This window comes from Telopea speciosissima, chromosome 6, assembly GCF_018873765.1.
Source record: "Telopea speciosissima isolate NSW1024214 ecotype Mountain lineage chromosome 6, Tspe_v1, whole genome shotgun sequence".
Lineage (NCBI taxonomy): Eukaryota > Viridiplantae > Streptophyta > Magnoliopsida > Proteales > Proteaceae > Telopea > Telopea speciosissima.
Window position 1 is genome coordinate 26,000,164 of NC_057921.1, and position 26,912 is coordinate 26,027,075.

The 26,912-nt window shown below is 40.3% G+C and overlaps 1 protein-coding gene across 1 annotated transcript; it reads left to right on the forward strand.

The window, feature by feature from the left end:
* Window positions 1–22,147, forward strand: LOC122665560. Its single transcript, XM_043861714.1, has 4 exons — window positions 1–1,061; window positions 1,459–1,653; window positions 1,803–1,889; window positions 21,947–22,147. The coding sequence occupies exons 1-4, from the start codon at window positions 84–86 to the stop codon at window positions 22,145–22,147; spliced, it is 1,461 nt and encodes a 486-aa protein (XP_043717649.1). The 5' UTR covers window positions 1–83.
* Window positions 22,148–26,912: the final 4,765 nt, after the last annotated feature.

Below are 26,912 nucleotides of genomic sequence, written 5' to 3' on the forward strand. Positions count from 1 at the left end.
CCGGCCAAGATCCCCTCTTTTCTTCTCTTTCACCGAACAGAGCTCCAGGTGAGTAGTAGCTCAAGAAATCGTCTGCCTCAAAGATGGATTCCGACTACGAGTCGTCGAGCAACAGAACCCATGGAAGAGCAGTGACGAGAAAGGAAAACGAAATATGGATACCCACTCGGGCATGCATCAGTGACTATGTCAAAGACGCAATCGATCTGCTAGAGGTGAAAGGTTACAATGAAATTGATCTTAAAGCCATGGGAAGGGCAGTCGAGAAATCCTTGAAGATCGCTGAATCGATCAAGGGAAGTATTGCTGGTCTCCATGAAAGTACAGACATGGACTCCACTTGTCCTGTTTCGAATATCACCATCACTTTGTCCAAGAAGGTTTTGAATGACACGGAGACGAATTCTAACTACGAGTGGTTGAGCAACAGCAACAATGGAAGAGAAGGAACAGAGAAAGAGATAGAAATAGGGATACCCACTCGGGCTTGCATCAGTGACTATGTCAGATACGCAATCGATCTGCTAGAGGTGAAGGGTTATGATGAAATTGTCCTTAAAGCTATGGGAAGAGCTGTACAGAACGCCTTGGAGATCTCTAAATCAGTCAAGGAAAGTATTGCTGGTATCTATGAGAGCAGATACGTGGATCCTGTTTCGATCGCCATTATTTTGTCCAAGAAGGGCTCGAATATAACAAAATTGAATTATTACGAGTCGCTGAGCAGGAGCAGGAGGAGCAGAACACATGGAAGAGCCGGTACGAGAAAAGGGAACGAAATAGGGATACCCAATGGGGCATGTGTCAGTGACTATGTCAGAGATGCAATCGATCTGCTAGAGGTGAAAGGTTACAATGAAATTGTCCTTAAAGCCATGGGAAGAGCAGTAGAGAAAGCCTTGAAGATCGCTGAATCGGTCAAGAGAAGTATTGCTGGTCTCCATGAGAGCAGAAACATGGACTCCACTTGTCCTGTTTCGAATATCGTCATCACTTTGTCCAAGAAGGACTTGAATACATCCTCTAGAGGATACCAATGCAGTGGGTCTGGTTATGGCATGGGAGATAGTTGGGATACCCGGTGTGGATATAGTGACGATGAGGTGCACAGTGGAAATTTAGCTAGTGATGGTGGTAGCACGGAAGAAGAAAAGAGAGAGGAATCAGTTTTTTGTCTAATGAACAATGCTTCAATGAAGGAGATGGAAGAAATAGAGGATTGCGTCATCTTGGAATTCAATCCATTTGAACCAATTGACCACCACACAGCCAATGACCTATCTGTCAAACGACGGCAGGTACAGAGTACAGATTCTAGACCAAACTATGTTTCTCCATGTTCTTTCGCTTATTCCCCTCCAGTTTCAGCAACGCGCAAAACCCACTAGAACCATTATCAGTCATTAATTTCATGTGTTCTGATATTTATTCTTTTTGAATTTATAGATGGATAGAGCAAAAGTGAAGAAAGAGGGATCAATCTTTTGTCTAAAGAACAATGCCTCAATGAAGGAGATTGAAGAAGTAGAGGATTGCTTCATCTTAGAATTCAATCCTTTTGAACCGATTGATCTTTCCAAAAAGCTCTCCCAGAATGACCACCACACAGCCAGTGATGAACAAGACCTATCTGTCATTGCTGAGCGAGGGCAGGTACAGAGCATAGATTCTAGACCAAACCTATGTTTCTCCATGTTCTTTCCCTTTTCCCCCTACAGTTTCTGCCACGGATAAAATCCACTAGAACTATTATCAGCAATTAATTTCATAGGTTTTGATGTTTATTCATTTTGTATTTATAGGTGGCTTGTCGAGACTATCCACATTCAAGGCATCATTGTGTTAAATTTCCCTTTGACAAGACGCCTCATGAGAGCTATTGTGAACAGGTATTGGCTAATTGCTGATAAATTAGAACGCTTGTTTCCGCTCTTTTACTTGATCATAGTCCGAAACAGAGTTTTTATTTTATTTCAATTTACGTATTTTATATGTCTGTAATTTCTATGACACACTTCGCATTTTAAGTACACAGTGTGTGAATTTCAAATAAGTAGCAATGGTCTGAATATCACCAAAATTGTTTACAGATGGGTTCCTTCCATGAAGTAACCGATATAAATTAACAGAACTTGTATCTAATAAGACCCAGAACAATATGATCAAATTCACCTAAACCTGTTGGTAATCCAAACAGGTATACTAAATAAATAGAGTATGTTAATGTCTGAGAATCTGAGATAATGAGAATTTTTAAGTCATTAGAATAATATCCTTCGTTTTATCAGTCAAAAGGGCTGCAATTTCAGTAGCTTGGTATGGTTTCTAAAACATAACCAATCTAAAGAAGATTGTGATAGTATTTAGATGTTTGATAGATTTGAGTCTTTATATAGTATATGGTGTAGATAGCATTGCCTACGGAGACATGGAAACACCATTTTCGTGGTTATTTGTTTGATGCTGTTTTATGAGGAGTGAAGCAGCAAATGCCTGAAAGAATCAATTCAACTGTAGACCAATCAGCACCTCAACTATGAACCAATTCCCACCATCTGTCAATTTTCATGGTTGTATAGAAAACTTTAGAGAATCTTTTCTCTTATGCTAAGTGAGGTGCAGCCCTTTTGTTATTATTTATAACAAAATCAAAGAATAGAACCAGCGATGGAGAAATAGGAGAGAACTGAGTGGGAAGGCTGCCAGAGAGACTAACAACTGATGGCAGTCTCCCCCTTTCCAATCTTATTTATAGCCAGCAAACATAGTACAAGAGGCTTTCCTATTCAGACTGGGAAAGAGCAAAAAAAAAAGAAACAAACCAAACTCCAGTAACCTATCATAACTCCTAGTACAACTAGGAAAGCTAACCAAGGAAAGAAGAAAAGAAAGAAAGAGTCCACGATATTGTGGTTACTTACCCCCTCGAGCTGGAGCATACAAATCACCCATGCCCAACTTGGAATAACCCTTCTGGAATCCTGGACCGAACAGGGACTTAGTGAACATATCACCAAGTTGATCAGCGGAGGATACAAACGGAGTAACCAGTATTTCTTCATGACAGCATCCCGTACACAATGACAGTGCTTGGTTCGCTCATGGAACACTGGATTGCTAGTAATATAGATTGTAGCTTGATTATCATAGAACATCTTCATAGGAGAGGCAACTGGAAACACCAACTCTTAGAGTAAGGACTTTAACCACATGACATCAGCGGCAGTGTGAGCCATAGCTCTATATTCAACTTCGGCACTAGACTGTGCCACAATAGTTTGCTTCTTGCTGCACCAAGTGACTAGGTTACCTCCAACAAAAGTATAATAACCAGTATAACTGGTAGAAAACCAGGCCAGTTAGCATCAGAAAATCCTACCAGATCAACTCTTTGACGAGATTTATAAATAAACCTTTTCCTGGAGTGCCTTCCAGATATTTTAGGATTCGACAAGTGGCCTCCTTATGAGATTTCTTGGGAGATTGCATAAATTGACTGACAACACCAATGACGAAGGAGATGTTTGGCCTAGTAACTAGTTAAGTAAATAAGTTTACCCACCAGTCTTCTGTATTGATGTTTATTCTCAAGATCTTCGCAATCATCAGTTGCAAGCTTTTGCCGAGAGTCCATAGGAGTTTCAACAGGTTTGGAAGCAAGTATACTTGTCTCAGATAAAAGATCTAAAACATACTTTCTTTGTGATAGACTACGACCTTTTATTGTAATTTGGGTACAAGGGTATAATTGTCCAATAAGGTTTAGCTTGTGTTGCCCTAAGGGTATAATTATAACTTGTACTTCTCTATCATTTATTATAAATAAGACAGGGCTTGTGTCTCATTGACATAAGTTCAATTTCCCAAATATTTCGTTCCTGGATTGAGCCACTTCAACTCCTAGGAAATAATTCAATTTTCCCAAATCCTTAGTCTAAAATCTCTATTGTAGATGAGTTTTCAAATTATCAATTCCTGTAGAATCATCGCCAGTAATCACGATGTCATCGACATACACAATTAGAAAAATCCTTCCGGTACTGGTTTGACGAGAGAAAAGAGAGTAATCGCTATTACACCATGACAAACCAAACTTAAGTACTACCTTTGTAAAGCAGCCAAACCAGGCCCTCGGAGACTTTCAGTCCATACAATGATTTCTTCAATTTACAAACCAACCCAGACTCCCCCTGAGCAACAAACCCATGAGGTTGCTCCATATACACCTCCTCCTGTAGATCACCATGGAGGAAAGCATTCTTGATATCCAGTTGATGCATAGGCCACCGATGAGAGGCGACAAGAGAGATCAGGATACGAACGGAGGATAGCTTGGCAACCGGAGAAAATGTATCCAAGTAATCTACACCATACACCTGTGCATAGCCTTTGGCCACCAAGCGAGCTTTCAGGCGAGCAAGAGAGCCATCAACATTAACCTTGACTACATAGACCCAACGACAACCAATTGCAGACTTCCCAGCGGGCAATGGAACAAGATCCCAAGTGTGGTTATGTTCCAAAGCCTATAATTCTTCTTCCATAGCTGTCCTGCAGCTAGAAATAGATAATGCCTCTGCAATTGTCTTAGGAATAGGATGAGATGCAACAGTGGAAAGACAGGTTTGAAAGGTAGAAGATAAACCAGAATAAGAAACATGAGAAGATAGAGGGTGCTGAACACACCGACGTGTACCTTTTCGATGAGCAATGGGTTGGTCTAAGTCAGAAAGAATAGGGGTGGGGGTAGGATCAATAGACGGCAAAGATGCGGCATCAGGTGGAGGATCAATGGGGGTAGCAGCTTCTTCCCTTGGACGACGGCGGTAAACATTAATAAGAGGAGGCTGCAAAGGAGATTGAATAACACAAAGAGGAATATCCTTATCTAAGGAAGGATCCACAAGAGGCTCATCCACATATGACTGAGACTCAAAGAAAGAAACATCAGTACTAAGAAAATACTTACGAAGAACAGGAGAATAACACCGATACCCCTTCTGAACACAAGAATAACCCACAAAAATGCATTTAATAGCTTTGGGATCTAACTTACATAATCCTGGAGTATGGTCTCGAATAAAGCAGACACACCCAAAGATACGTGGTGGTAATGGAAACAGAGATTCAGAAGGAAAAAGCAAAGCATGAGGAATGCCACCACCCAAAAGAGAAGAAGGCATATGATTAATAAGATGACAAGCAGTTAATACTGCATCAGCCCAGAAAGACTTGTCCACTTCATTTCAAAGAGAAGGGACCGATTAACTTCCATCAAGTGGCGGTTCTTCCTTTCTGCCACACCATTTTGTTGGCGTGTGTCTGAACAGGAAGATTGATGAACGATTCCATGAGTGGTCATAAAGTCAGAAAAAGGAGTAGAAAAATATTCCCGTGCATTATTACTACGCAAAATTTTAACATAACATCCAAATTGATTCTTAATTTCAGCAATGAATGAGGAAAAGATGGAAAACAATTCAGACCGACATTTCATTAAATATAACCAAGTAACACGAGAATGGTCATCAACAAAAGTAACAAAATTTCAAAGCCCAGTGTGGACCTTACACGACAAGGACCCCACACATCAGAATGAACTAAAAAGAAAAAGGATGTGTGGTCCGTTTATTTACACGAGGGGGATAACTCACACGAAGGAGCTTTCCGAACTGACACGACTAACAATTTAAACCTAAAAGGGAACGAAAACTAGGAAAAAGTTTCTGCAAACTCTGTAAGGAAGGGTGACCAAACCGACAATAGGTCTGATGAGGGGAGGATGTACTCGAACAGGCAACCGAAGGTGTGTCCTCAAGAAGATATAGCCCCTTGGATTGGGCTATAAACGGCTCGGATTCGGCTCGGATTCACTACTATCCGAATTCGAATCCGTTTAACAAATGCACTATCTGAATTTGATCCGATATCCGACGGATATTTAAATGGTATTACCGTATCCGAATCCGAGAGTTTATTGGATATCCGGATACTATCCGATCCGATAAACTATCCGATTCATGAACAATTACACTTATGGATTTCCAACCCCGATTACCGATTTCCGACTCCAATTACTGATTTCCGACTCCGATTACCTATTTTATTAAACTGCTGCCTATTCACAGAAAACTGCAAATTTGAGATTACTATAAACTTGACTAAATAATTATCAGGCATAACGCATAACAACAACTCTATGCTTCAGAAACGTCGTCGGACAAGTATCCAGACAATGGAAACAAAATGTCTTGCCTGCAAATGTATATTCCTAAAACGTTCTTGGGCATTGCTCATACTAAAAGCACGGTCTCTCTTTGAGCATATCTCTCGTCTCTGCAACTTCTTCACACTGATGACAAATCCATCAACTAGCGGGCGTTTCTTAGCCAAAATCCGGCGACTACAACAAGGGCGAGGGCTGATGGAAATCCGCCTTCCGTCCATCTCGAAAACCTCAAGAAATCAGCCGCGTGATAGGGAAATTGCATTTCAACCAGGAAAATAAGTAAATGATGCCATCATCAACCTGCCTCTCAATATACAGCAACTCAAGCTCTAAGTAGTAAGTACAGACCTAAACCCTTTTACATCTGAAGGACGAAAACAAGATAAAAAACCAATACTGCAACATAAACCCTAGAACCCTCTAAAAGGGAGTAAATTTGAAAAATAAAAGGGCCTAGGGCTTTGGCGGAAGGGATTACGTACAACGAAAAACCTTAAAAAAAAAAAAAGCGAGAAGAGCCCTAAAATAGAAAGACACACACACCACACTCTGCTTCTCAAGCTCAATAATCAGTGATTTGAAAGGGTAAATTTGGGGGTTTCCCACCACCCGGGTGGGGGGAAGAAGACCCATCAAAACTACTTCGATCAACCCATTCGGCCATTCTACAGTTCGACGAGTGTAAAGAAAAAAACAGAAAAAAGAGCAAAGAGAAGAGAGCGAGAGACAGAACCAAGAGAGAGATACGGAAGAAGAAGAAGAAGAAGAAGAATCGTATACCTAATTGGTCCAGAGTGAGAGTCGAGGGGGTTGTGCGAGTGCCGTTGCTGCTAAGAGTCGAAAATCAAGAGTGAGTGACCAGTGACCTTGAAGCTTGAGGGTTGAGTGCAGACTGCTGGCGCCGTTGAGAGCTTGAAAGTTGAAACTCAGACTTGAGAATCAAGAGTGAAAGAGGGAGGAAGAGATTCAAGAGAATAAGAAGCCCTAGTATTAGGTTAAGACTTAAGAGTTTGAGTGATATTACGAAAATAACCTTATAAAATACAAATAATAAGGGTAATACAGTAATATTGATATATTTTTATAAAAAATATTAAAAAACCGTAACTGACAATCGGATAATTTATTATCCGATTATTATCCGACTCCGAATAGAACTATCCGACTCCGAATCCGATTAGCTTTCGGACGGATTCGGATATTTTTCGGAAACCAAAATTTTGGATTCGGAACCTCTTAAACGGATTCGAACTCGGATCGGATTCGGATTTTCAGCTATCCATTTACAGCCCTACCCTCGGATACCCTGCCTTTACCAATCATCTTCATCTGCAAATCTTGAAAAACACAAGAATTAGGGAAAAAGGTTATGGAACAGTTGTAGGCATTGGTGAGTTGACTAACAGATGAGAGATTAAAAGGAAATTTGGGTAAATATAATACAGAAGATAATGACAAGGAAGAAGTGGGCTGAACAGTACCAGTTCCTTTGATTGTAGCAAAGGAACCGTCAGCAAGAGTAACACTGGAATTAGAGGTCTGTAAGGAGGAAAAGATACCTGAGGTTCCAGACATATGGTTTGAGGCCCCTGAATCGATAATCCAGGGCCTAGAGGAGGAGAGACACGCGGTGGCATTACCTGTCTGAACAAAAGTAGCAGTGGAAGAAATGTCCTGAGAGGCATTTCCTTGGCTGTAGCGGGCATATTCCTCCTCTGTCATGGTCAAAGTCACACAACGGTCTTCCATAGACACAAATGGGTATGCTGGTTCAGTACTAGCAATGTTAGCTATCTTGGACTGTGGGGGGTTTGCCATGTAATTTCCAACAAAAACGTTGAATATGGCCAGGTTTGCCACAATGATGACGAGTCCTTGCAGGTCCAGATTTATCAAACTTATCAGATGAATCTTGAGTACTAATAGATACAGCGGGAGGAATTTTGGCAGGCTGACGACCCCCACCGCGGCCACTACTAACAAGGGCAGTGCTATCACTAAAGAAGAAGCTCGAGTTGTGTCACGAGCCCGTAGAACCCGAGAAAAGGTATCTGCAAGAGATAGAACTGTAACACCTCCAAGAATTTGAGATCGAATAGATTCGAATTCTGGGCCAAAGCTGCCAAAAAAACCCATAACCGCCAACTGCTCATGTTGTTGTTACATTTGTGTCACATCAGATGTAATGGGCAGCAAGGCATTTAGTTCTTCATACATTCTTTTAAAGTTTGCAAAATGCCCTGTGTAACAGGACGACCCTTCCGATCAACCCGATAAAACTCTTGGGATAGCTCATAAATCCTTGAGAGATTGTTGTGTCCAGAATATAAAATAGCTAGATAATCCCATAGTTCTTGAACAGTATCAATGTGAGTCACAAGATCTACAATATTACTATCCATAGAGTTCAACATCTGTCCTAAGATACGGGCATCAGTTATCTCCCAAGTAGTTGTATCCAAGCTAGCAGGTTTCTTTCCAGTCAAATGATTTTTCTCACCTCTACCTGTGAGAACCAAGGACACAATCTTGTGCCATTGTTGAAATTTCTGACTGCCTTCCAACTTCTTGGAAGTCAGGAAATTTGATGAAGAGGATTCCACCTCAGTCACCATCTTTGTATCCTTTGATGTCTCACCCATGCATGCCTTCAAACAAAAAGGAACACCAAGAAAATACCAAACAAACAGCAACAGCCCTCAAACAATCACCAGAAATACATAGAGCAAGTCAACCGAACATCACACAGCCCATCACACAACCGAACATTACATAGTCCATAAAAAAAATCGATAAAATCAATTTAAACATATATCTCAGCAATATTGAGAGCAAACCAGCAGCATAATAGTCCCAAAAATCGATATCAAAGTAATAGACTTCAAAATAGTCCAAATCCAATCAACCATAAACTAATGTAAAAGTCATGGAACCTGAGTTTGAGTAATGATTGATGTCTTTAAATCATCATGGCAGCCTTCAAAACTTCAAAACTGGGGTAAGATACCCCCTGCAGTAGAGAAGAAACCAAAAGTCTTCAAAACTTGATTGAGTCTATCCCACCTTCTTTTGTCGATTGTATAAGCAATAAAAGGACCGAGAGAAAGGAACGGAAGCGTGTTCTTCTTGATCAGATCGCTCTTATAGCTCTGATACCATGTTAGAAACCGAAATCTGGATAAACAAGTCTATAGGAGAAGAGGAGAAGAAGAGAAGAAGAGAAGAAGAGAGAAGAGGAACAGATATTTTTCTTGTTCTTTCTTTGAAGGAAATACACCTATTTATAGATGGTTCCATCATAACCATCTACAAGCAAAGTCACCCAACACCCACCTACATTTGACAATGGAGGTAGCCTCCCAATTAAGGCTGCCTCCCTTTGTTGACAATGGAGGAGGCTCCCAACACCCACCTACATTTGACAATGGAGGCAGCCTCCCAATTAAGGCTGCCTCCCTTTGTTAACAATAGAGGATGATGGGGGAATACCCAATCTACCCTTTCTAACAAAAACAATCTCCCAGAACCTAGTTTGATCATTTCCATAAGGCGATGGTGTCTATCGGTTACAAGCAGAGTAATGCCGATCACACTCTTTTCATCAAGAAAAATTCTGCCCATATCACTATTTTGATTGTCGATGTTTATGCCATTGTCATCATTGGAAGTAGCATGGAGGAAATCTCTTCCTTGAAAAACTTCCTGAAACAGGAATTTGAGATTAAAGATATAGGAAAATTGAGGTATTTTTTGGGCATAGAAGTTGCACATTCAACTAGAGAAATTTCTCTCTCACAACGGAAATATACTGTTGATCTCTTGACAGATACAGGAATGCTAAGTTGTAAGCCTGTTGACACCCCTGTGGAGTCTAATTCTCATCTTCACAGTAAGGGGGGAGAACTAGTTGACAACAACAGCTATCAGAAACTAGTTGAGAGACTTATCTATTTATAACATACCCGACCAGATATTGTCTTTGCTTTAGCATGGTTAATTAATACATGCATGATCCATATTCATCTCATTTGGATGTTGTCTACAAAATCTCGCGATATTTAAAGGCTGCTCTTGGAAAAGGTGTTCTCATCTCATCTAATAATCACCTTTGTATTGAGTCATACACAAATGTCGATTGGGCTGGCTGCCCCCTTGCCTTGATGATAGGAGATCTACTTCTGGCTTCTATATGTATGTTGGTAGTAACCTAGTCACCTGGAGAAGTAAGAAGCAGGCAGTGGTAGCTCATTCCAATGCAGAAGCAGAATTTCCGGCTATGGCCCATGGCATTTGTGATTTGATTTGGTTACGGGGTTTACTTTAGAATCTTGGAGTATCAGTTGAGGTATCCATGCATCTATACTCAGATAGCAAATCAGCAATCAGTATTGCCCATAACCCAGTTCAGCATGATCGAACCAAACATGTGGAGATTGATCGTCACTTTATCAAGGAAAAGCTAGAACAATGTCTAATCTGTATTCCATTTGTCCCATCGGGTGATCAGTTAGCTGATGTATTTACTAAGCGTTTACCTATTAAGAATTTTATTTAGGTGATTAGCAAGTTGGGCATTATTGATATCTATGCACCAACTTGAGGGGGAGTGTTGTAATTTGGGTACAAGGGTATAATTGTCCAGTAGGGTTTAGCTTGTGTTGCCCTAAGGTTATAATTGTAACTTGTACTTCTATATCATTTATTATAAATAAGAGAGGGCTTGTGTCTTTTTGACATAAGTTCAAATCCCCAAATATTCCAACATCTTTCTTACTGGCTTACTGCGTAATACCTCAACTCCGAGGAAGTACATAAGAGGACCTAAGACCTTCATCTGAAAATGTTCTTGTAGATATGATTTTACTGTTGTAATCTTTGAAACATCATTCCCAAATATAATTATATCATCCACATAAACAACCATTAACACAACATTGGAATCCTTGTGTCGCGGTCACAAAATGATCAGAGTAGCATTGAGAAAAACTGCAGCGAGTAGCAATAGTACTAAATTTGTCATACCAAGCTCTAGGGGATTGCTTCAACCCATAGATAACCTTATGTATTGTACACACTTTCACACAGCATTCTCCCCCTGAGCAACACACCCAAGTGGTTGGGCTCCATGTAAACTTCCTCTGGAGGTCACCATAGAGGAAGGCATTCTTAATGTCCATCTGATAGAGGGGCTTGTCCAAATTGACTGCCAAAGATATGAGAACGCAAACAGAATTCAGACGAGTGACAGGAGACAATGTCTCAAAGTAATCAACACCTATGTTTGAGTATACCCTTTAGAAACAAGTTGGGACTTAAAACGTTTAACCGTACCATTGGGATTGTATTTAATTGTGTAAACCCAACGATACTTGACAAGGTCCTTACTGGGAGGTAAATCCACTAGAGTCCATGTGCCTTGAGATAATAATGCCTTCATTTTGGTATCCATAGCTACCTTCCAACTAGGATGAGAAAAAGTCTGAGATACAGAATTAGTAGAGAGGGAATGAGAAATGGACACATAATGCTCAATAGGATAAGCAATCAAGGACTTTTGGGTGTATGCACACTTACCTTTATGAACAACAATAGGAAGATCAGGAGAGACCGTAGGGTCAGGATCCATTGGCAAGACAGATGGACCAGTAGTAGTCAGCATGGGAGTTGGAGCAAGAACCACAGAAGCAGAAGTTGATTGCATGACAGGTGGAGTAGGGGCCGAACTAGTAGGAGGCACAGTCTTCTCGCGTCGCTAATATACTTGTAGGGGTTTGCTAGGAGGGACATCCAATAGAATTGTTAGAAAGGGTAGATTGGGTATTCCCCCATCATCCTCTATTGTCAACAAAGGAAGGCAGCCTTAATTGGGAGGTTGCCTCCATTGTCAAATGTAGGTGGGTGTTGGGAGCCTCCTCCATTGTCAACAAAGGGAGGCAACCTTAATTGGGAGGCTGACTCCATTGTCAAATGTAGGTGGGTGTTGGGTGACTTTGCTTATAGATGGTTATGATGGACCATCTATAAATAGGTGTATTTCCTTCAAAGAAAGAACATGAAATATATCTCTTCTCTTCTTCTTCTATAGACTTGTTTATCCAGATTCTGGTTTCTAATATGGTCTCAGAGCGAATCTGATTAAGAAGAATACGCTTCCATTCCTTTCTCTCGGTCCTTATATTGCTTCTACAATCGACAAAAGGTGGGATAGACTCGATCAACTTTTGAAGACTTTTGGTTTCTTCCCTGGCGTAGGGGGTATCTTACCCCAGTTTTGAAGTTTTGAAGCCTGCCATGATGATTTGAAGACTTCGATCATTACTCAAACTAGGTTCGATGTCTTTTACATTAGTTTATGGTTGATTGGATTTGGACTATTTTGAAGTCTATTACTTTGATATTGATTTTATGAATCAATTTTTGGGACTGTTATGCTGCTGGTTTGCTCTCAGTATTGCTGAGATATATGTTTAAGTCGATTTTATCGATTTTTTTTAATGGACTGTGTAATGTTCGGTTGTGTGATGTCCGGTTGACATGCTCCATGTATTTCTAATGATTGTTTGAGGGCTGCTGCTGTTTGTTTGGTATTTTCCATAATTGTCACGGCGTCACGGCGATCCAAGTCGGTGGAGGGGTGTCACGTCGATATATCGACATGTGGCAACGAGCATGTCGACCATGTTTTATTTTTTATTTTTTCTATTTTTAATGTGTTAAAAGATGTATACTCAAGCCATGTTTTATTTTTTCTCTATTGTTTCTCAAGTTTTAAGAAGAAAATTCAGAAATCGAAGAAGAAATCGAAGAGGGAAAGAAGAAATCGAAAGAAATCGAAGAGGGAAAGAAGACAGAAAGAAGAAATCGAAAGAAATTGAAGAGGGAAAGAAGAAATCGAAGAGGGAAGAAGAAATCGAAGACAAGAAGAAGAAATCGAAAAGGGAAAGAGAGACAGGAAGAAGAAATCAAAGAGGGACACCATGGCGTAGGTCGCCATGCAACCCTCTCCAGCACCAGGACGCCATGGCGTCGCCATGACAACTATGGTATTTTCTTGGTGTTTCGTTTTTGTTTTTTTGAAGGCATTTATGGGTGAGACATCGAAGGATACAAAGATGGTGACTGAGGTGGTATCCTCTTCATCAAATTTCCTGACTTCCAAGAAGTTGGAAGGCAGTCAGAATTTTCAGCAATGGCACAAGATTGTGTCCTTGGTTCTCACAGGTAGAGGTGAGAAAAATCATTTGACTGGGAAGAAACCTGCTAGCATGGATGCAACTACGTGGGAGATTACTGATGCCCGTATCTTAGGACAGATGTTGAACTCTATGGATAGTAATATCGTAGATCTTGTAACTCACATTGGTACTGTTCAAGAACTATGGGATTATCTAGCTGTTTTATATTCTGGACACAACAATCTCTTTAGAATTTATGAGCTGTGCCAAGAGTTTTATTGGGTCGATCGGAAGGGTTGTCCTGTTACACTGCATTTTGCAGACTTTAAAAGAATGTACGAAGAATTGAATGCCTTGCTTCCCATTGCATCTAATGTGACACAAATGCAACAACAACGTGAGCAATTGGCGGTTATGGGTTTCTTAGGCAGCTTGGGCCCAAAATTCGAATCTGTTCAATCTCAGATTCTTGGAGGTGTTATAGTTCCATCTCTTGTAGATACATTTCTCGGGTTCTACGGGTGTCTCGTGACATAACTCGAGCTTCTTCTTTTAGTGATAGCATTGCCCTTGTTAGTAGTGGCCGCGGTGGGGCTCATCAGCCTGCCAAAATTCCTCCCGCTACAATATCTGTTAGTACTCAAGATTCATCTGATAAGTTTGATAAATCTGGACCTGCGAGGACTTGTCATCATTGTGGCAAACCTGGCCATATTCAACGTTTTTGTTGGAAATTACATGGCAAACCCCCACAGTCTAAGATAGCTAACACTACTAGTACTGAACCGGCAGCCCCATTTGTGCCTATGGAAGACCGTTGTGTGACTTTGACCATGACAGAGGAGGAATATGCCCGATATAACCAAAGAAAGACCTCTCAGGACATTTCTTCCACTGCTACTTTTGTTCAGACAGGTAAATGCCGTTGCGTGTCTCTCCACTTCCAGGCCCTGGATTACCTATTCAGGGTCCTCAGAGCATATGTCTGGAACCTCAGTTATCTTTTCCTCCTTACAGACTTCAAATTCCAGTGTTACTCTTGCTGACGGTTCTTTGCTACAATCAAAGGCACTGATACTGTTCAACCCACTTCTTCCTTGTCATTATCTTTTGTATTGTATTTACCCAAATTTCCTTTTAACCTCTTATCTGTTAGTCAACTCACCAATGCCTACAACTGTTTCATAACCTTTTTCCCTGATTCTTGGGTTTTTCAGGATTTGCAGACGAAGAAGCCGATTGGTAGAGGCAGGGTATCTGGGGGGCTATATCTTCTTGAGGACACATCTTCAATTGCCTGTTCGAGTACATCATCCCCCATCAAATCCATTGTCGGGTTGGTCATCCTTCCTTACAGAGTTTGCAGAAACTTTTTCCTAGTTTTCGTTCCCTTTCAGTTTTAAATTGTGAGTCGTGTCAGTTTGGAAAGCTCCGCCATGTGATTTATCCCACTCGTGTCAATAAATGGGCCACACATCCTTTTTCTTTAGTTCGTTCTGATGTGTGGGGTCTTTGTCGTGTGACGTTCACACTAGGCTTTAAAATTTTATTACTTTTGTTGATGACCATTCTCGTGTTACTTGGTTATATTTAATGAAATGCCGGTCTGAATTGTTTTCCATCTTTTCTTCATTTATTGTTGAAATGAAGAATCAATTTGGATGTTATGTTTAAATTTTGCGTAGTGATAATGCACGGGATTATTTTTCTGCTCCTTTTTCTGACTTTATGACCACTCATGGAATCATTCATCAGTCTTCCTGTTCTGACACACCCCAACAAAATGGTGTGGCAGAAAGGAAGAATCGTCACTTGATGGAAGTTACTCGGTCCTTTCTCTTTGAAATGAAAGCAGACAAGTCTTTTTGGGCTGATGTAGTATTAATTGCTTGTCATCTTATTAATCGTATGCCTTCTTCCTTTTTGGGTGGTGGCATTCCTCATGCTTTGCTTTTTTCCTTCTGAATCTTTGTTTCCATTGCCACCACGTATCTTTGGGTGTGTCTGCTTTATTAGAGACCATACTCCGGGGTTATCTAAGTTAGATCCCAAAGCTATTAGATGCATTTTTGTGGGTTATTCTTGTGTTCAGAAGGGGTATCGGTGTTATTCTCCTGTTCTTCGTAAGTATTTTCTTACTGCTGATGTTTCTTTCTTTGAGTCTCAGTCATATGTGGATGAGCCTATTGTGGGTCCTTCCTTGGATAAAGATATTCCTCTTTGTGTTATTTAGTCTCCTTTGCAGCCTCCTGTTATTAATGTTTACCGCTGTCGTCCAGGGGAAGAAGCTGCTGCCCCCATTGATCCTCCATTTGATGCTTTGCCGTCTGCTGATCCTACCCCCATCCCTATTCTTTTTGACTTGGACCAGCCCATTGCTCATTGAAAAGGTACATGTCGGTGAGTTCAGCACCCTTTATCTTCTCATGTTGTTATTTTGGTTTATCTTCTACCTTTCAAAGCTGTCTTTCCACTGTTGCATCTCATCTTGTTCCTAAGACAATTGTAGAGGCATTATCTATTTCTGGCTGGAGGACAGCTATGGAAGAACAATTACAGGCTTTGGAACATAACCACATTTGGGATCTTGTTCCATTGCTTGCTACGAAGTCTGCAATTGGTTGTCGTTGGGTCTATGTAATCAAGGTTAATGCTGATTGCTCTCTTGCTTGCCTAAAAGCTCGCTTGGTGGCCAAAGTGTATGCACAGGTGTATGGTGTAGATTATTTGGATACATTTGCTCTGGTTTCCAAGCTATCCTCCGTTCGTATCCTAATCTCTCTTGCCGCCTCTCATCAGTGGCCTATGCATCAATTGGATGTCAAGAATGCTTTCCTCCATGGTGATCTGTAGGAGGTGTATATGGAGCAACCTCCTAGGTTTGTTGTTTATGGGGAGGTTGGGTTGGTTTGTAAATTGAAGAAATCATAGTGTGGACTGAAACAATCTCCGAGGGCCTGGTTTGGCTGCTTTACAGAGGTAGTACTTAAGTTTGGTTTGTCACGGTGCAATAGCGACTACTCTCTTTTCTCTCGTCAGACCAGTGCTGGCAGGATTTTTCTGATTGTATATGTCGATGACATCGTGATTACTGGCGATGATTCTATAGGAATTGATAGTTTAAAACTCATCTAAAACAGAGATTTCAGACTAAGGATTTGGGAAAATTGAATTATTTCCTAGGAGTTGAAGTGGCCAACCCAGGAAGGGAATATCTCTCTCACAGCAGAAGTATATGCTTGGTTTGCTTACAGAAACTGGGATGCTAGGGTGTAAACCTCTTGATAATCCAATGGATCCAATGAAACAAAGTGTAGTGGCTAGATCAAGTGCAGAGTCAGAATATCGAGCCATGGCACATGCTACTTGTGAGCTGGTCTGGTTGAAGATGTTGTTGACTGAACTTGGGTTTGAGATTTCTCCACCGATGTAGTTGTGGTGTGACAGCCAGGTAGCAATACATATTACCTCAAACCCTGTATTCCATGAGAGAACTAAACATATTGAATTGGATTGTCACTTTGTGAGAGAAAAACTCCAACAGGGCATAATCTCTACAAAGTATGTTAAAACTGGAGAACAACTTGCTGATATTTTTACTAAGTCTCTAGGGAGTGGAAGGGTTGGCTACATTTGTAACAAGCTGGGCATGATTGATACATATGCTCTAGCTTGAGGGGGGAGTGTTAGAAAGGGTAGATTGGGTATTCCCCCATCATCCTCTATTGTCAACAAAGGCAACCTTAATTGGGAGTCTGCCTCCATTGTCAAATGTAGGTGGGTGTTGGGAGCCTCCTCCATTGTCAACAAAGGGAGGCAGCCTTAATTGGGAGGCTGCTTCCATTGTCAAATGTAGGTGGGTGTTGGGTGACTTTGCTTGTAGATGGTTATGATGGACCATCTATAAATAGGTGTATTTCCATTGTCAACAAAGGGAAACTCTTCTCTCTTCTTCTCTTCTCCTCCTATAGACTTGTTTATCCAGATTCTGGTTCCTAACAAGATTAATTTTTGGAAGTAGAGGAAGACTAGTCGAACCTACAGGAGAAGGCAGCGCAGAAACAGGACAGTAGGGTGTATTCTTGAAAAAGGTGACATCAACAGTAATGTATTGTTTATGAGAAATAGTTTCGTAGCATTTATAGCCCTTTTGAGTTCGAGAATAGCCAAGGAAAATACATTTAATAGCATGAGGAGAGAGTTTATTAATATGTGAAGATAAGATTTGAACAAAACATATACAACCAAAAACCCGTGGAGGTAAAGAAGAAGGAGAACCAGTTGGATAAGTCACAGAAAAGGAGGAATGGTTATCTAACACAGAAGAAGGCATTGTATTTCTGCAAAAACAAGCAGCAAGGATAGCATCACACCAAAAATGTTTGGAAACCTGCATGTGGATCATAAGAGATCGACCAACTTCTAATGAGTGTCAATTCTTATGTTCAGCCACCCCATTTGGTTGAGGGGAATAGGAACAGCTAGTATGATAAATCATGCCATTATCTAAACAAAATTGAGAAATTTCAGTTGAACATACTCAAGTGCATTATCAGGTCTGAAAATTTTAATGGAAGTATCAAACTGAGTTTTGTTTTCAAGGTAAAACTTTTTAAAGAGTAATAATTTCAGACCAATCTTTAACAAGTGAACCCACGTTGCTTGTGAGTAATCATCCACAAAAGTAATAAAGTAATAAAAACCAAATCTATTCCGAACACGACATGGTCTCCAAATATCCGAATGAATTAAATGAAACAAAGATGGACTCCTAGACACACTCTGAGAGGGAAAAGACGACCGATGTTGTTTTCCCAATTCACAGGCTTCACACTCTGGACGGGTAATGGACTTGCAACTAGGAATCATAAACTGGAGCTTGGATAAAAATAGATGGCCCAATCGATGATTTTACTGAAGAGGAGAAGAACCACCGGTAAGTGTTGCAGCTGCAGTAGAAGGTTCCCGTGCCGTCCACATAGTAATGACCTGCCTGTTCAGCCTCGCCACCAATTGTCCTACCTGTCTAAAGGTCCTGAAAAACACAGTAAGAAGGATAAAAGGTAAAAGAACAGTTAAATGCTATAGTAAGTTGACTAACAGACAAGAGATTTAATGATAAATGAGGAACATGAAGAGCAAATGACAATGTCATGGAAGAAGTAGAAGAAACAGTTCCATGACCTATCACCTGCGTAGAGGAGCCATCAACAAGAATAACAGGAGAATATTGTCAAAATTCAGTAATAGATGAGAATAAGTTAGCCTTACCAGTCGTGAGAGGAAGCTTCGGAATCAATGATCCAGGGAGTAGTGGTAGAAAATACAGCAGAGTGTTATCTGTGTGAGCTAGTGTAGCTGTGGAAGTAGTAGTAGCTGCCTCAAGTTTTTGCAGACGTTTGAGGATCTGATTGTAATCATCTTGGGGAACAAACATAGTGGAGGAAGCTCCAGATGCAGATAATGTGTCTCCAGTAGGTGTTTGCTTGGTAGAGTTATCGGTCATAGTAGTGTTGACCAATTCATTAGTCCATTCAAGATGGCCATGTTTGGCCCAACATGTATCAACTATCAACAATATGAATTTGCTTGCCACAATAAGAACATTGACGAGAACCTTTATCAAAGGTTTTTCCACTGATACCATGACCACCAATCACACGGCCACGACCTTGTCCAGATGAACCACGGCCTCTACTAGTAGTAGAGGCTGAACTTTCTTTGAGAGATGGTGAAGGTTCAACTTTGGAAGCAGTAGATGTGCGTTGAAGGTGGGAGAATGTTTAATTCAGAGAGGATACTTTTTCACAGACCAGAAGTTGGTTTTTGACAGACTGATAATCAGGGTGGAGACCAGCAAGGCACTTGATAACGTTAAATTCAGCACGTTGCTGCTTCAACTGCTCCAGATCAGTGGTAAGAGGTTGGTGCATCTGGAGTTCTTCAATAAGGCCCTTGTAACTGCTGAACTATTCATAAGGATTTGTCAACATCAACATGCTTATAATTGAATAATTTCTCATACAAGTATACAACTCATACGTACAAGAGATATTTTTCTCCTGAGAGAAACTTTCCTTCAGATCATTCCAATTACCTTTTGCATTTGTATGAAACATAACATTGGCAGCAATAGTAGGATCAATACTATTCCATAACCATAACGTAAGTATGGAATTCGCACGCATCCAATCTTCATGTGTGGTGAGAGAAGCAACATCTTTAGGATCAACAGAAGAGGGATCATCAATAAGATATTTCATCTTCCCCTTAGCATGGATATATACTAGGACTGCCTGAGACCATAGCATATATTTTGAAACACCAGTTAATTTGATGTTGGTGATCTGAATGTGGTCATTGTCTGTAGGAGCCTTCGACTCAGCCATCATGCAAAGGTAGAATAGGGATCAAAGGAAGCATTCACCAAGTGGTAGTCCACAACTAGTGGAAAGGTGTGAACAGCAAAGAAATACCCCAAAATTGAAGCCGGCTGTGGGAAAAGCCCAGAATTCTTAATTAAAACATCTTCTCGAAATCAGTAGGTCAGAATGACCTTAAAATTTGATTGAAGCAGGTATTCAGGTAGGGGAACAACTCTAGTCTGATTAGTGGTGTAGATCAGATGTAATCAAAGATCTGATTTGTAACTATAAAACAGAGTGCCACCAGTCAGAAGGAGAATCCAATTGCAGAAGATCAGACCACAGGATAGCCTCAGAAATTGGACCGAGTGTACCTATTGACAGATGGAATTAGCCCTCAAAAGATGTCTTCAATCAACTAGCTGAGGAAAAAGTAATTCTAAAGAAACAGAAACTGCAGAATAGCTATATCGCAGGCTTCAAATTCTTCATAAATTTGAATCTTGATGCTTCAAAACCATAATCTTCATCTGCAGCAGTGTAGTTATAAGAGAATGCCCTAGTTTAATTCGTATTCATTAATAACTAGGGCAGCTTGAAGTAGATAGGCAGCTTTATGGTGGCTGCTACCAAAATTAACAAAAGCTTGAGAGAAACCAATCAACCAGGATTTGAAACAGAGAAAGAACTAGTTGTATTGCTCTGATACCACGTAACAAGATCAGAGAATAGAACCAGCAATGGAGAAATAGGAGAAAACCAAGTGGGGAGGCTGCCAGAGAAACTAACAATCGATGGCAGTCTCCCCCTTTCCAATCTTATTTATTGCCAGCAAACATAGTACAAGAGGCTTTCCTATTAAGACTAGGAAAGAGCAAAAAAAAAAAAAGAAAAAGAAAAAGAAAATAGAAACAAAAACTCCTAGTAATCTATCATAACTCCTAGTACAACTGGGAAAGCTAACCAAAGAAAGAAAGAGTCCACGATAGAGGGACTCCCTGTATCATGGTTACATATCCACAGTTTAACATTATGGATTAAAATGGTCTTTTCACCTCTTTTGTTTGATCATGGTCCACGACAAAAGTTGAAATTTTTTTATTTATGTTTTCTGTAAGTGGCTAATTTCTCTGAATCACTTTCTAATTTGAGTAAACTGTTTATGTGTTTCTGTGAAATAGAACAGTATTCTTAAACCCATACAGATATAATAGGAAATCCCTTACTGCTCATAATTTGGGTTTCTTTCCAGACACTAACCTACATATAATCAGATGGTTAGTAGTATATAATATGAGGAAGAAGAATATGATAAAATTCCCCTGAAGATGTGGGTGATCCATGCACTCTTACTAAATAAATAAGATGAATTGGTTTCATATAAGGCCTTGAGATGTTCAATGATTTACTAGTATATTTAAATAAATTTGAATTTCAAGTAAAACAATTTCCTGTGTTATTCATTGACTGCATTTCCTTAAAATTTTTCTCATCATTTTTCAAAAATTGATTTGAATCATTGCCTTATTTGTAATGTAAAGATGTTCACTTCCACAGCAGCAATTACAAGTGACTGCAATTTCTTGCATATGCTAGTCCTTTGTATAGTTAATACAGTAGGATGAATCTGAATAGGTGATTCTTGTAGTTTTTTGATATATGGTGTTTGATGTAGATAGTGTTGGCCATGGAGATGTGGGAATGACATTTTCATGGTTATTTGTGGAATACAACTGTATTGGCCAAACAGAACTAATCCTACAAACAAATCAAAACAAAAAATGTGCACCAATTCTAAATCTCTTACCAATGATAATTTTTTTTATGCATGAGCATACGCTCGTCTTCTATTATGAGTCAGGATCCCCTGCAACAGCTAGTTTTGGGATATAGCCTTGTTGGATATGTCCACAACACTTCAGTACTCACCTCTTTTGAATAGCAAGCACTGCTACACATTCACTCTTGCCTAAGATAGGTAAAAGACCTTGTTGGGGTGTCTATAACACTAAAAACCTTTTTCCTTTTAATGAAATAGCATGTGTTGTAACTTATTCACTCTCGTCCCTCTGTATTTGTGTGTGTGTGTGTGCCTAGTGAGCCATTGTCCTGCTGTAATTAGTATTCCATAGATATGTCAGTGCTAATTTTGAGCCATGATCGTTTAATGATTGCAGTGCTACTGTTATGTTTGTGATGTGATCGCTCCTTGTAACTTCTGGATACAACCTGAACAAGGACACTGCCATGCATCTGAGCAAGAGTTCATCTGGAATATCCTACGGACAACAAAAGAATTTGGTGCCTTAAACTGTGGAGACCTTTGTGTGGGAATTGGCTCAAGACAAGCTGCTGACTCGCATCCACTTGGCTTGTAGATACCAGCTATGCCTCCAAGAGGAAGAATCATACTCATCTATTTGCCTTTAGTACGTGCTGAATATCAAATGGTGTGTGGACGTGCTTGCTCCAATTCTTTGAGGTGGAATTGAAGATCCCAACCAGGGTTGTGGGATGTTTCTGTAAGATGGCCATCTCTGAATTTGGGGTAGAAGGGTTCCTTATGCTATTTGTTGGGCCATTTGGAACAAAAGCAATATGTGGGCTTCAGGGGAAAAGGGACTTGAGGTATACAAGAGTTAATGTATCTGTGCTCTCTCATCGTGAAATGCATGAAGAATTGGGTTATTGTCAGGAAGGTATTTGAAGGTGCAAAGGATGACAGGTTTGGTGATGGTTTCCGAGAGATGATTAGTGAGTGATTGAAGGATACATGAAGACTTGGGCTATGGTCAGGAAGGAATTTGATGGTGCAAAGGATGACTGGTTTGATGATGGGTTCCAAGAGATGATTAGGGAGTGATTGAAGGTGGTGGCTAGTGGAGTAGGCTAGCTAGAGTTCTGATGCTTTCTTTCGTTGAGATATACTTGTTAAGGAAACAACTCTAGAAATGAACCACTAAAGGAGTTTACATAATTGTTTTCTCTAATGACATACTTTCATTTTGTATTAAAGTATACTGGGAAATTTTTTCGCAGACATTAAATAAGGAAAAGATTGTTTGCAGTCCAACATGCTTGGAATATTTTTTGTTGCAGATATGTAACAGACCTACAAATGTTCAACCATGAGCTGTGTCTCTCACAACTCTCTATGGAGTAAAATTGGTCGACCTGGGTGAGGCAAGTTCACTCAGCTCCCGACTCTCAAATCTCCAACTGACTACAACAACTCAACCTGATCCGAACCAAATGGGGTCGGTTACATGAATCCTTACCCTCCAATCAGCTTTGTTTGAGGTTATACTTGATACAAGGCATATGCTGACTCCTACCAATCTCTTTCTGACTCATTTTACTATTTAGATGCACCTACATGAGAACAGGAAACTGTCCTGCTATTGACTCTACTGGATTTTATTCTTCAAGAATGGATATGTGGCGGCCCGTTAGCTACAAAAGTTGTATAAAGGTAAGAAAGTACTCATCACAGGAGTTTCAACTCCAGGTTTTTCTCTTTTCTAAAAATAGGTGTATCAAAGTGCATCAGCGTGTATCTGCAAGATCTGTGTTTTTCAAGTCACAAAAGATTTTCTGCCAAGAGCAGCACATCCATTTCCACAATTGAAGATACTAAAGGATCAATCACACAAAGTTCCTATAGGATGGAAGATACGAAGGGTGACGAATCGAAATTGGGATCAGCTCTAGTGATCACTGAAGCCAAATAGAGAGCAAGATAGAGAAAACGGAAATATGTAAAAAAGAAGAAAGCCGAGCTACAAAAGAGTGCTCAGGTATTGCTCCATTAAACCCTCTGACCTATCCCCAAACCCTAGTCTGGATTAGTTATACAGCGTTTTGTGTTTTGCTTTGAACTATACTGCCAGCTACCTTGACCTGCTGTTAGATTTTCTGGTTTCACATTGGGAACAAGATTCCTGATAGACATTATCATAGAAGCAGAGGGTGCATTTACAGCTAGCTTGGGTTTGGGGCGGGGGGGAGCTCAACAAGATGTAAAATTGACAATTCACCTTGGTGGTTTCATTTCACACCTCTGGTGGTTAGATCCTGGACACCAGGTGCCGACTATACCCGTAAATTCAATAAAACTATTGACTTTTAGGTTCAGATTACGCATATCCTAAAAGGCTTTGAAATGCCGCCAGACATGTTAGCTACATCCTTGAGTATGACGAGGAAGTAGGAAAGCATGTGTATGCTCTGCGAAGAGCACTAATTAAAGTAGAAGTGCCACTGGAGAAAAAAATATAGTGTGTGCTTCTGTTTATATATAACAGGTGGACAGCTCATTTGAGTTGGAAAAGTGCAATGTGAACTGTTTACTTTATATTTCTGTGTGAGATTTTACTAAAAGATTCAGATTGCGATGGCTTTTTGTTTTTTTCATTTCATTCTCTGGATAATCGAGAGTGGAGACACATTCACCAATGGAGCTTCGTATATGTATTGGACTCTCCAATTGTGCCACTGATGGTGCCAATATGAGCTAATCCATTGTCGCAGCAGCACGAATTATCTGACAATGTTTTCTCTTACTCAATGCTAGTTGAATCACACATTCAGGGGCTGGTGAAGGAGCTGTCAGTACCGGAAACGAATGACTATCTGACTCATGAGTTGACCCAGTGATAGTGATCCATGAAACCAGGATGTTGGATGCTGCACAGACGATGCTTGTGCCTCTTTGTTGAGACAAGCAGTGGGAGTATGAAGTTGACGGTGAGAGGACAGGAGACAGATCTGTGATGCGCACCCAACCGGCTCAGATGGATGACAACCCCTACAAGATTTTTTTTTTAACTTCTCAATGCTGATATGAATGAATGAGCCCCAACGTCCTTTCTGTGTGTGAGTATAGACTTGCAGGCCTGGTTTGGACCATCCCTCAGTCATCGACGACCTGGGTCAGATTCAAACACAGAGGCAATTCCAGCTCAAGCTTACTGACATGATGAAGCTCCACGGGTTGAAGCTTTGGGAGTTCACCTTATTATAAACAATAGTACATGGATGTGGATCAAATCTCCAAGCTAGGGTTTACTCAAGGCGATGGCTCCTGCAGAGTGAAGATGGCTCTTCAATTTCAGGTGAAGAAAACCAATATTGATGTCAAAACTCTTGTTTCCAGTTTCAATTTTGTTCATCTGGGAAATGTAAATAACAACCTCATAAAGGAGACCAGCTGCTGATGCATTCAAAGGGTGAGAATTTGAATTGGATTGAAAGGAAAGGCAGCATTGCCTCCTAAGATAGATCAAGCAAGGCAAAGGATATTAAAGGGTGCAGAGAACACGACTCAAACAGTAAAGTGTATGGTGCCGTTTGGTCTTAAGGGTACATCAAATTTACTTCTTGTTCGAATAATTAAACGTGAGGAGGTGAAATTAGGGCCAAACCTAAAGGTGCTGGAGCTGGACAGTGAGATCAGTTAGGTGGTTACGATGGTTTTGGCAGCTAGGAATAATTTACTTGGCTTCGGATTCAAATGGGATACAGAGATTGGGGAGGAGGAGCTAGCAGACACATATCAAACCCAAGTATTGTTGTATAGGGCAACTCACGAGGGGGTGAATTTTGTGAAAAATGAAATTTGACAATTAAAAACAATCTACCCCATAACCTTTGATGAACCCAAAGGAAAGTTGTAAAACAAAGGAGCGTGCAAATGATAATTAAGAAGATAGAAAGAGACAGAATTGACAACACAAGGATTTAAAGTGGTTTGACAACTTGCCTACATCCACTATCAAGAGGAACTTTCTTGGATTTTACTAGTAATCAATTCGATTAACCTTCACAATTCTTTTCCTTTGGGCATCACACTCAAACCTAGTGGTCTTCTAGTCTCACCACTAACAACGTTACAACCTCAAAATGAAATGAAGAGAAAAAGCTCAAATGTCAAAGAAAAAGTTAAAGCATTAACAAAGAAAACCTCCTAAGTAGGTGAGAGAAGCTCAGTGATGATTCTCAACAAACTTGGGTACTAATGACTTAAAATTGATATTCACTATAAGGTTTGATGATGGTTGAAGTAGTTCGCACTTGGTCTTTAAATAGGACTCAAAAGGAGCTTAAAAATTCAGTTAAAAAACAAAGGCTAACGGGTAAATTTTTGCCTTGTCGATCGACCGGTAGCCTTTATCGGTTGATCGGTACCAGAAAAGAGCTATTACTCAATATCGTCTTGTCACCGGTTGACTGGTACATCAACCTGTGATTGACCAGTGCTTGAGCGGTAGCCACCAAGACAAGCGAATATGCTTGTCTGGCCTCAGGTCTCATCGGCCGATATGTACTAGTTGGCTAGTACATAGGCCGACATGGACTAGGTCTCTCAGACTGCATCAGGCGATATGAACCGGTCGATTGGCACATAGACAGGCAACTCAAAAGCTCTCTCGGCCTGCATTGACTGGTAGATACCGGTCGACCGGCACACCAGCCAACAACCCAAATTAGGGTTGTGTTAGGTTGGTTCATGGTTGGTTTTGACAAAACTAATTTTAAACATGTTTCAAGTATTTTCTAACTAACCTCCTTACCCCCCCCCCCCTCCCCCCAATTTAAAATAATTCATTGCCCGAAGCCATTTCATCAAACAAAAAAAGAAGCTTATATTAAGTCTTTTTGATTTAGGTGAGTCACTAATGTCCTAGTGTTGAGAATCACTTTACATATGCATGCTTAGGATTTCAAGATATAACAAATTACAAAATACAACATCCTAAGTCATCAGGAGTCGTGTTTACCAAAAAAAAAGTCATAAGGAGTTGTCGCCATTTGATGAAGTCTTGATAAGTGATCACTTGAAGCTCTTGATCCATTGATGCTCGAACGATCTCCAATTGGTCTTACTGATGGAACCTTGATGGAGTTCAATTGTGCTTCACTATCATCATGCCTCAATGGACTTACTGAAGTGTTCTACACTTCAAGCCAATTATGGGTGGACTTTCACAAGGGCTTACACAAGGGTTCACGGTAACCTTTGAAATTGCCTCTTGCTGCCAACCATAGGAAGACTATCAAAGTGTAATTTGTTTCTTTGATTTCATTGATTCTCCAATGGGAGTATATATAACAATTACAATAGATGAGAGAGCTCACCAGGAT

What these genes read in the sequence shown, in the direction of transcription:
- LOC122665560 (XM_043861714.1), top strand. Translation starts at nt 84, where the DNA reads ATGGATTCCGACTACGAGTCGTCGAGCAACAGAACCCATGGAAGAGCA. An exon ending in GTGGGTCTGGTTATGGCATG is followed by an intron (nt 1,062 to 1,458) that starts GGAGATAGTTGG and finishes ATGGATAGAGCA; the next exon opens with AAAGTGAAGAAAGAGGGATC. An exon ending in TCATTGCTGAGCGAGGGCAG is followed by an intron (nt 1,654 to 1,802) that starts GTACAGAGCATA and finishes TTGTATTTATAG; the next exon opens with GTGGCTTGTCGAGACTATCC.